Genomic DNA, 10,971 nt, shown 5'->3' with positions numbered 1-10,971 from the left:
ACAATGGGCAGTCGTCCATCCTGAGGCTCGACAACCTAGTTGGCGAGCAGGCCTGCAACGAGTGTAAGCGGAGGAAGGCCCGCTGCGACAAAACCCTCCCGCAATGTGGGCCCTGCTCCAAGAACAGGCGTCACTGCCTGTACGAGAAACACAGCAAGACGCCCTTGACTAGGAGGTGAGTCGCCTGTCGCTGAAACAAGACGATGGTGCTGATCGTGGCGCAGGTACCTCACCGAGGTCGAAGAACGCTTGCGCATCACCGAGATCCGCGCAAGGGAGGCGGAGCGACGCGCCCAGCTTGCAGAGCAGCGGCTGAGAAGCCTGCCCAGCCTTGATTCCGCCCCGGACGCCAATCCTCCTACGCCTACTCTCCATGTTCAGCCTGAACCTACAGCTCTCCCCGCCGTAGCCACTTCCGATGCTCCGGCCGACCCGTCAGCACGACCCGAAAACTTCGCCCAGCATGTAGGCGAAGGCCATACGGCTGGTATATTTGGAGGAGAAGGATCTGGAGTCGAGACAGAGCCGGGTGCCACTCTTGAAGCGCCACCGATTTTCTCGGCAGATTTTAGCTGGGACGAGCAGACTCCGGAATCGCTCATCGAGGATAATGAGGCGCAAGCAAACAATGACGGAGAAGATGAACGAGTCGTTGATGGCATGGCGTCTCTGACTGTCGAGGATGGAGAGTCAGGCTATCTCGGAAACACGTCTGGCGCTGCCATGTTGCGCCTTCTTCTTCCAGGCGCTGAACACCGCAAAGGCCCTCGAGACGGCCACAGGAGACACCAATCGGTATCAGGGGCAGCCCTGGATGTTCCTTCTCCGTCCGAGGCCTGGGTTCCGACTCCTCTTTGGACCAAGCTCAAAATCAGAGACATCGACTTGGATGCCATGATCGATTCGTATTTCACGCTGTTCCATCTGAGCTACCCCTTGGTCCATGAACCAACCTTCAGGGCTCAGTATGCACAGGTTATCCCTCGCCCTAACGGGTCCAGTTGGAATGCCCTGGCCTACATGATCGCTACTATCGGCGCCTACACAAATGCCGAAATTCCTGTTTCCGTCCACAAGACACTGTTCAATGCTGCTAAATCAAACATCTCGATTCATAGCCTGGAGACAGGAAACCTGACGCTTGTTCAGTGTCTTGGTCTTATGCACAATTACCTGCAAAAGATGGGCAAACCAAACAGTGGATACAACTACCTCGGCCTGGCGCTGCACATGGCCATGGGACTGGGACTGCACAAGGAGTTTCGGGGCTGGAACATCCCACCCATTGAGATGGAAAGCCGCAGAAGAGTGTGGTGGTGTTTGTTCGTATTCAGCATCGGCGCTCACATCACCTTTGGTCGTCCGTTGACCTGGCCGCAAATCGGCGTCGACGTTTCGCTTCCCCTTAACATTATTGACAGAGTGAGTCAAATATCTGGTGTTTGCGCATAGCTTTGGTTCTAACAATCTACACATAGTATCTAACCAACATGTCCCGCGATCTACCACCTGAGGCCGACAGCGTCACCCACTATAGCTCTGTCATTTTGCAATCAAAGTTCCACTTGGCGACCAACCAGATATACTCGCGTGTCATACTGGCGCCGGCACCTTCTGCAGCAGAGCTACTCCGTCTAGATGACCTGCACATCGGAGGATGGATATCATCCGTGCCTTCATGGTATCTTGAGCAGGCCCAACTCCCAGAGAGATTCCGCCTTTCGCACAGAATCATGTGGTGGCGTGTTTACAATTTCCGGATCATCATGTACAGGCCATATGTCATCCGAAGGGCTTTGCTCGCACAGTCAAAGCCTCAAGATAAAGAACCATCGCCCGAGGAGGCAACTGCATACAGCCGCTGCCTGACAGAGGCGAGAACGACCATCTCTACTATCGAGAGATTCTGGTCGCAGAACACTCATACCCGTGTTGGAGCCTGGTATGCCCTGTGAGTGACATCTTCTCCTACGTATGGCACTCGCAGAAACTCTAACAAGCGATTAGATATTTCTTGTTTCAAGCCTCGCTCATTCCTTGCGTCTGCCTCCGCAACGAGCCCACCTCACCGAGCGCTCTGGAGTGGGTCGAGCAGTTACAAACCGTTCTTCGTGTCTTCCGCGCGATGAAAGCTACCAACCCCAGCGCACAGGATTGCTACGACGTCATTATCCGTTTGTGCGGCCCTTTCATGCAGAGTCCTGGATCCGATACGGACGCCCCCACTGTCGTGTTCCCTGGGTCACCGACACGAGAATCTCCACAGACCCAAATAAACTCGATTTACCCAATGATGTGGCCGAGCAACACGAACGAGATAGACCTCGTCATGCAAGACGGAGCTTGGACCGATCTTCTCGGAGACTTCGCTGATCCTGCCATTGGCGAGCCGTCGGCTGACACGGCGACTGATTTTCAATGGACATGATGATACCACCACTGTTGCCTGAATGAAGGCTGCAAGAAAAATACCAAGTTCGGAGAACAATGTAATTACTGGAATGGAAATACACCGCCTTTAAAATCTACTCTCTGTTTTGATCCCTACGTCCCGCACGCCGGTCACGCGATCTCGATGTGCTCGGTATGCGCCCCGGAGGCCTTCGCGGCCTGCGAATCCTTCTTCTCAATCTTCTGCACATTCGGCACCGCGCCGGGCCCGTCGAACAGCTCGGCCACCTCTTCCAGGCTCCGGCCCTTGGTCTCCGGGAAGTAGACGTAGGTGACGCCCAGGAACACGGTCAAGAAGCAGCAGAAGACGATGTAATACCTCCACCCGATGTTCTCCATGCCGATGGGGTTCACGAAGGCGGCGATGACGAGCGATATGTAGATGGCCAGCAGCTCGCAGCTGATGCCCTTGCTGCGCAGGCTGTAGGGCCACAGCTCGGTGGGGTAGGACATGAGCAGCGGCGTGTAGGCGATGTCGTAGTGGAAGTAGAAGGCGAACAGGCACACGACGACGACGATGCCGGCGGGTTTATTCCCCGAGTCGTTGTTGACGGCCGAGCAGGCGGTCCACACGATGTACGAAACCAGCATGCCGATGCCGGACCAGATGAAGAGCGGGCGCCGGCCCAGGCGGTCGACGAGGATGGCGGCGGATAGCGCGGCGGCGAAGTTGAAGATCTGCAGGAGCCCGTTGATGAGCGTCTGGTCGAACGAGTCGGTGATGCCGATCGTGTCGAGTACTAGCGTCAGGTAGTACGACACGACGCCGATGCCGTTCCACTGCGCGAAGACGCCCAGGCAGACGGAGATGAAGAGCCGCTTGCGGTTGCCTGGCGTGGCGATGAGCGTGCCCCAGGTTGTGGCGTTGGAGGTTTGCTCGAGGCGGATGGCTTCGGCTATCTCGGTCACTTCGCGCTGCACGAGCGGGCTCGAAACGTCGCCGGCTGCGTGGTACTTGATGAGGATGTCCTGGGCTTCGGCCGTGCGTTCTTTGGCGATGAGCCACCTGTGCGAGGTCAGGCGTCAGGGTTGACTTTGTCATGAGTGTGGCCTGACGTTCAGGGGGTAAAAACTTACCTGGGCGACTCGGGCAGCCAGTAGATGAAGCAGAGCTGGACGAGCGGGTAGCCGGCCTGCAGGATGGTCGGGATGCGCCACGACATGCTGCCGTCGTAGGCCTCGGTGCCGAAGGTGGTCCAGCTGGCCAGGATGGCGCCCAGGTAATACATGGTCCAGTAGGCGCTGGTGTACTTGCCGCGGTGCGTCGGATAGGCCAGCTCGGCGATGAGGAGCGGTGCCGGCTGCACCACGAACATGCCCGCCGCGCCCACGACCAGCCGGCTCACGATGAACTGCGCCAGCGTCGTCGACGTCGCCTGGATGATGGTCGCGACGATGACGCCGAGCAGCCCGGCGATCAGCACCCGCTTGCGCCCGAAGGCGTCGCTGCTGACGCCCACCACGGGGAGGACGAGAACGGAGCCGATAGATTGCGCGGCGTTGACGGTGCCGAGGAGGGCGCCTTCGGGCTCGTTGAAGTACGCCTTCCACTGCTTGAGGGATTGGAGGCCGTTCATGAGAGAGCCTGGGGTTTGGGGCGTCAGTCTCCGCTGTGGTGGGGAGGGAAGCAGGGGGCAACTCACCATCATATCCAGCTACTGCCGAGGAGAGCAGTGGGACCAGGAGGATCAAGTTCAAGCGCAGGAGGTGGGACTGTTGGAACCAGTACTTGGAGGTCTTGGGCAGGACCTCCGCCAGGGTGGCGCCGACGATGTCTTCGTCTCTCATGGCTGTGGTGAGACGATGGAAGACTGCTGCACGCGGGGTCTGAGGACAACCTTGGATCGCCCTCTCGATCGGAGAAAGGGTGATATATCAATGGCACCTGGCAATCTGCAAATCGTCCAGGGAGATGCTTATGTGCGGCACACCAAGGAACAGGGGCATAGCTGCAACTATATAGCTCCTTCGACACCCAAGCCGCGTCCATGAGCCGCGTCAAGCTTCGGAACCTGGTCAGCCCTTTCTCCTCCAAGGAATCAGCCCAAACGCAAACTGAGTAGAATCTCCTAGACGTTCCGAAACCCCCCAGCCCGTGTTCGTCCAATTCAGGATCCTTCCAAGAAACTCAAGCTCCTACAACGGAATCATGTATGTGGTATGCCGCCCGCGGATCATGCCATCACGCTACCTTTCCTCCCCCACACGCTATCCCCAGACGATGGCGGCAGATCCGGACGTCACCTAGTCCGGCGCCGAGTTACCCCATGGGGGCTTCTTAGTCCGCGTGGCATTGGCTGCAATGACGCACGCCCTGGTACCGGCAGCCGTAGATCTCGCAGCGCCCTGACGACCGCCTTCGCCAGGAGCGGCAATTCTTTGGGGCGACTGTCGTCCGGTTGCTGCATTGGCAATGCGGAGAAGAAATGCCGGAGTGCGGCCGATGCGGGTTGCGGGGGCGGCGTCCGGGTGCTAAGGCGCCCGCCCGGATATACGAAACGCGTGTGGGGTTGGGGGCGGGAAGGACCAATAGTTCGTCGGTTTGGTAGCTCGACGGGACGGGCGCCTCTCGCCCCAGTTCCTTGTTAGTTCCCGCTGCGCGGGTGGGAGAAGGGGTGCCTTGGGCTGCGCTTAAGTGCCGATTCGGCGGCTGCACCGATGCCGGGACGGGGCGATGCGACCGAATCTCGGAACATGGTCGCTCGCCCATGGCATGATGGAGGGTCGACTGTTGCGATGTTGCGAGGACGGAGGGGTCACTCTTAGCTGATGTCCCGTCGAAGGAGATGAGGGTGATCGGGAAATGTCGGGGGGCTGCTGGGTTGCGCGAAGCAGGTTTGCAGACAAGTCTTCCATCATCGTCGGTGGAGCTGGAGCGGAGGGCATCTCGATTCATCTCTTGCATCACGCAACCGTCAGGAACATCGAGGCACCGTGAGGTAACATACGCGTACTCATCGATTCAAGGTATCTTCAGACTTTTTGGCAACTTTTGACCTATCCGAGCAGGGGCTGCTCAACACCGGCAATTACTACTTTGAACACTCCCTCCTTCGCCGCCTTTACCAGCTCAAACGCCTTCTCCGACTCCTCAAACTTGAAGCGGTTTGTCACCAACTTCTTGACTTGGACCTTACCAGAGGCGACGAGGTCGACAGCTGCCGGGTAACATCCAGCCGTATATCTGATAGAGCCCTTGATGTGCAGGCCGCGGATGCAAGCCGTAGTGATGGGGAACGTCACGTTCTGTGCCCGTTAGCATCGATATTCACCTCGACAGGAGTATTGCAGTAACTCACCTCCTTGCCCATGCCAGTCTGGACGTACGTGCCACCGCACTTAGCGGCGAAGACGCCAGCCTGAATGCACGGCTCGGCCCCCGTGCACTCCAACACCACATCCGCACCCAGCCCCAGACCCAACTTCTCCTTCAGAATGCCGGCCGCAATCTCAGCCTTCTCAACCGGCTCCGCGCCCTCCTTGTCCACCTTCGGGTTCAAGATGGTCTCGTCGCTGCCAGCAAACTCCTTTGCGAAATCCAGACGCGACTGCGAAATATCGACGCCGTAGACGGCGCTGGCGCCGTAGGCCTTTGCGACGGCCTGGCACAGCACGCCGATGGGCCCGCAGCCGAAGACCAGCACCTTCTTGTTGGCCAGCGACCCGGCCGTCTTGCACACCTGCACGGCGACGGCCACGGGCTCGACCAGCGCCGCCTCCTCCATGTCGACGTGGTCGGGCACCTTGTAGCAGTAGTCGGCCGCCACGCTGTAGTACTTGGCCAGCGTGCCGTCCCACGGCGGCGTCGCCGCGAACACCGTGTCGGCGCAGAAGTTGTAGTCGCCCGCCCGGCAGTAGTCGCAGCGTCGGCACGGCACCCCCGGCTCGATGGCGACGCGGTCGCCCGGCTTGAGGTGCGTGACCGCGCTGCCGATGGTCGAGGTCACGACGCCGGAGGACTCGTGGCCGAGGATTATGGGCGAGGTGAGGATGAAGTCTCCGATGCGTCCGCGTTGCCAGTAGTGCACGTCCGAGCCGCAGATGCCCGTTTGCGCGACGTGGACGAGCACGTCGTGCGCCGGGTCGCGCAGCGCGGGGACCGGTCGGTCTTCGATGTGCACGGATTTGATGGCTTGGAGGACGAAGGCGGGGTTCTGGGGGGGAGTGTTGGTTAGCTTTCGGTTCTGGGGGAGTCTTGAGAGGTGGTTCTACCGTCATCTTGCTGGTGTCTACTGTTGTCGCCATTTTTGGTGCAGCTGTATGGATGTGCTTGCAGCACTCTCCGGGGTCTGTTTGGAGGTTTGGTATTTCGATTCTCAACTCAGCGAAAACAACCTCTCAAGCTTCAGCTCGAACTTGTGGTGGTGTTTTGCGATCCCCAAATGAATTGTTTTGTGGAGGCGACAGCTCTGGAGCTCTTGATGAAAAGTCCAAATGCATCGGACTACCACGCCCGCGTCATGGCGGGGCAGAGAGCTCCGACAGGGAATAGCGGAAGGGGCAAACCAACCAGCAGGCAAGAAGGGGAAAACGCAGGCGACGAGCAGCCGGGTTGGGAGAACGCACGCGCCCGGGAGCGGGGGATCGTCGACCGTTGGCCATGCCTCAGGAAGGCGGGGTAATGGCCTGACGCTCAACACCTCCGATGCGCGCCTCACGAAGCCCCACGTCGACGTCGGCCAGGTCGACCGTCACCCGGTAGTGCGGGCAATGGTCTCTCTTACGTTTTGACTTTTTCCCTTTTGACGGCCGAAGGTATCCGCCTGTGTACCCTCATTTATTTTCTTCTTCTCGTCAATTGCCTGTTTACTTGAACACCTGCATCTTCTGTTGCTTCAGTTCTTCTCCGCGACTTGCACCTTGCTTCCAATTCCCTTCTCATCCACTCCCCGCCAACTCCCCCAAACACCGCCAAGATGGTTATGCCCAAGCACCCCAACGCCGCCTCCCCCGTGCTCTCGCACTTCTCCCTCGCCGGCAAGGTCGCCGCCGTGACGGGCGGCGTGCGCGGCATCGGCCTGGCCGTCGCCCACGCCCTCGTCGAAGCCGGCGCCCAGGGCGTCGCAGTCATCTACTCGTCCACCCCGGACGCCGAGGCCGCCGCCATCGCGAAGGACATCGCCACCCACAGCCAGGGCGGTGCCGCCACAAACGTGCGCGCCTACCAGTCCTCCGTCCAGGACAAGGCCTCCATCACCGCCACCCTGAACCAGATCGAGAAGGACTTCGGCCGCCTGGACGTCGTCATCGCGAACGCGGGTGTTGCTGATATCACGCCTGCTGAGGAGGTGGGCGAGGATAAGTGGCGCAAGTTGATGGGCGTGAACTTGGATGGCGCTATGTACACGGCGCAGGCTGCTGCGAACATCTTCAAGCGCGTCAAGGAGAGCGGGAAGGAGGATAAGAACTGGGCCGGCAACATCATTTTCACCGCTAGCGTCAGCGCTATTCTGGTGAACATCCCGCAGACCCAGGCTGCGTATAATGCGAGCAAGGCGGCTGTCGTGCACTTGGCGAAGAGTTTGGCCGTCGAGTGGGTGGACTTTGCCAGGGTGAACTGCGTGAGCCCGGGATTCATTGATACCGAGAGTGAGTGCCTAATATATCTCGAAATTGCTGCACTCAAATACTGACACTTCGCCAGTCCTTTTGGTGCACCCGCCGGAGAGGAGGAACAAGTGGTTCGAAATGATCCCCGGCCACCGAATGGCTGATGCACAGGAGCTGAAGGGCGCCTACGTCTTCTTGGCTAGCAACGCAAGCACTTACATGGTAAGGCCCAATTTCAACGGCATTTCAGGAAAACTACTTACTCATTTTGCAGACTGGCGCAAATCTTGTTATTGATGGCGGCTACACTTTGCCTTGAGCAAAGCAATCACGACTCCTCTTTATTCCAGCATACCCATCACAAAAACTACGGCCAAGCCATAAAAGTGCTATCCCGACCACACTTCTACAGGCTGGAACCTTCAAATGCTCTGCCCATGTCCGGGTTGTATCATCTTGCCAGAAGGAATGTGCAGATCAGCCGGTACAATTCATAGAGCATCTCTAGACGCCAGAAAATACATTTTCATTTTTGATTGGCACATGTTCATACTGCTGGGTCTGTGTAGAATGCGTCACAGGACTTTTATTGCAAAAAATAAGAGTCCATTCGTTTCATTTCATTGGTGAATGCAGAGTCCCACCGAACAGGTTTAGCGTCAGAGGATTCTCACCTATTCCGCGCAGCTCTTACTAGGCGTTCAGCGATACCTTTGGTGTTCGACACAGACCCACCACGAGCCACGCTGTTCGAACAGCCTTCATATCCACGTACCGGATATCAGTAAATACCATGTTTTCACTCTACGAGGCCTATATCAGCCGCCGAGATCATATCTATCAGTACACAGAGCTGGGTCAGAAACGGAACATCCGGCTTCTTCACGCAGAGGATTTCGGCTTCACAATTGTTGAAAGGAGCCTTGACAATCTCCCACCTTTCGAAGCACTATCTTATGTGTGGGGAGACCCCAATCAGCCGCACGATCTATACCTCGCCGATGGATCCGGTTCCATACCATTAACGGAGAGCTTACACCAAGCGATCCGCCATCTACCCGCCCACCTTGAAACGAGCTACATCTGGATTGACCAGCTTTGCATCAACCAACAAGATACTATCGAACGCGGACACCAAGTCTCCCTTATGGGAGAGATATTTGGGACTGCACAAAGAGTCCTTGCTTGGCTTGGACCGGAGACAGAGCAGATCTTGCCATTTCTACAGATTCTCGAATATCGCGAGGATCACACGGAAGAAAGCCAACAAAAGTTCTTTCAGGCCGTCAACTCTTTGAACGATGACCCTAAAATTGACCTGTCTATTCGACGGCTACTTGCGATGCAGCAGTTCTTTGGCCCTTGGTTCATGCGGGTGTGGATCCTTCAGGAGTCTGCTCTGGCAAGCAGAATTCTACTATTCGTGGGCCGGAAGTCCTTCTCATGGGATACTATATTTTCCACGGCAATGCGTCTTGTGAAACATCCCGAGATGAGAGTATTAATCCGCCATTGGCAAGGCCGGGAGATATGGTCCCGAAGCCACCTGTTGAAAACAACCAAGGACCGAGGGCTCTCCTTTTGCCAGCTCTTATCTTCGGTCGGCCGCCACCTGAGAGCTTCAGACCCAAGGGACAAGGCCATCGCAAATCTCGGGTTTTGGAGACCCCCCAGTCTGGAAACCCATGACATATACAACGATGACATGACACCGACGAAGTTGTTTTTGAGGATTTCCAGATGTATCATCAAAGACACCGAGTCATTGGATATTTTGGGATCTGGGTATGGTCCCAGTAGAACATTGAACTCCGAGCAGACCTACCCGCTTTCATGGGTACCAGACTGGTCCAAAAGACTTGTTGGTCACTTCTCCATTGTTTGCGACAGCAATTTAAATGTGGAATGGGACTCATGCAGTCAAAGAAAACATGTCTGCCACAATACTAGCCAAGGATTCGAAGATCCGCACCTCAAAACCAAAGGGAGGGTTGTCGATTACGTTAAAGCTACTTCAAGCCATGTTCTTCCGTCCTTGGCAATATCTATCGAGGAAGCCCGACTGAAGGAGCTATTCAGTAACTTATATGAACATCTCAAAACCGAAACACTATTTGCGAATTTACATATCGGACGAATTTTGCAAATAATCTGGAATGCCAGCAGCCATGGGCAAGAATGGAATTATTGTCCACATGACATCGCGAATTCATTGGAAATCAATGAGGTTGTCTCCAAGAACTCTGTTGATGTACGGACGTTCTTCAATTCGCAATGGGGCAGGAAGTTCGTTATGACCACTACCGGGAAATTTGGACTTGTCGTGGAAGCTTGCAAGCCCGGAGATGCCGTGGTGGTTTTACACGGCTCAAGAGTGCCACTCATTTTGAGGAAGTGCGAGGGTTCAGAACGCTTTCAATTAGTTGGCGACTGCTATATTGATGGGATTATGTTTGGAGAAGCTGTTGATTGGAGTGAAGAGGAGGCTGACGACATTGTTCTGGAGTGATCTATTTGTCATACCTCGGCGTCCGGACACATGAAGATTTTGGGCGGGACACCATTTCAGCAGCTAGTGACTGTCTTTTGAGGTATATGCTTGAGCGCGCTAGGATTAATGTATTATCCTACTTGTTCGTGCTCAGCTACAGTTTATTCAGTGGTCCGGAGCTGTGCCCTTGTTTGACTGGTTTGACGTCAAGGAACTAGTTTGACGTCAAGTCCGCACACCACCGGGAATGGGGCCGGCAAGGCTCTGCGACACTTCCAATGAAGAGGGGGATTTAAGCGACGCAGATGATGCATGTGAGCATTGGGGCAAGTCCAAAACGATCTGCACGACAAATCAGGCCGAAAGCTTCAGCCTGACGACCCCGCTATTCAAAACAAGAATGCGCAGTTTCTTATATCGTGTATGGAATAAAGGAGAAACAAAAGGGACAGTGAAACAGCAATGGGTCGCTACGTTGC

The 10,971-nt window shown here is 56.3% G+C and overlaps 3 protein-coding genes across 3 annotated transcripts; 1 reads left to right on the top strand and 2 right to left on the bottom strand.

Moving 5' to 3' along the window:
- Positions 1 to 2,562: 2,562 nt before the first annotated feature.
- Positions 2,563 to 4,239, bottom strand: LTHEOB_985 (Sugar transporter; the record flags this gene model as incomplete). The annotated part of the gene is made up of 3 exons (XM_035519482.1): positions 2,563 to 3,457; positions 3,529 to 4,036; positions 4,095 to 4,239. 3 exons carry the CDS (start codon positions 4,237 to 4,239, stop codon positions 2,563 to 2,565), a joined length of 1,548 nt encoding a protein of 515 aa, XP_035367332.1.
- A 1,209-nt stretch (positions 4,240 to 5,448) lies between these two features.
- Positions 5,449 to 6,696, bottom strand: LTHEOB_984 (D-xylulose reductase; the record flags this gene model as incomplete). The annotated part of the gene is made up of 3 exons (XM_035519471.1): positions 5,449 to 5,697; positions 5,751 to 6,605; positions 6,664 to 6,696. 3 exons carry the CDS (start codon positions 6,694 to 6,696, stop codon positions 5,449 to 5,451), a joined length of 1,137 nt encoding a protein of 378 aa, XP_035367331.1.
- A 671-nt stretch (positions 6,697 to 7,367) lies between these two features.
- LTHEOB_983 (Short-chain dehydrogenase/reductase SDR) lies at positions 7,368 to 8,320 on the top strand (the record flags this gene model as incomplete). Its single annotated transcript, XM_035519460.1, has 3 exons — positions 7,368 to 8,040; positions 8,096 to 8,223; positions 8,276 to 8,320. The coding sequence occupies 3 exons, from the start codon at positions 7,368 to 7,370 to the stop codon at positions 8,318 to 8,320; spliced, it is 846 nt and encodes a 281-aa protein (XP_035367330.1).
- Between the last annotated feature and the right edge of the window lie 2,651 nt (positions 8,321 to 10,971).

This window comes from Lasiodiplodia theobromae, assembly GCF_012971845.1.
Source record: "Lasiodiplodia theobromae strain AM2As chromosome Unknown scaffold_3, whole genome shotgun sequence".
NCBI classification, from domain to species: domain Eukaryota; kingdom Fungi; phylum Ascomycota; class Dothideomycetes; order Botryosphaeriales; family Botryosphaeriaceae; genus Lasiodiplodia; species Lasiodiplodia theobromae.
The sequence above is the reverse complement of the archived record's forward strand: the minus strand, read 5'-3'. Positions and strand labels throughout refer to the sequence as shown.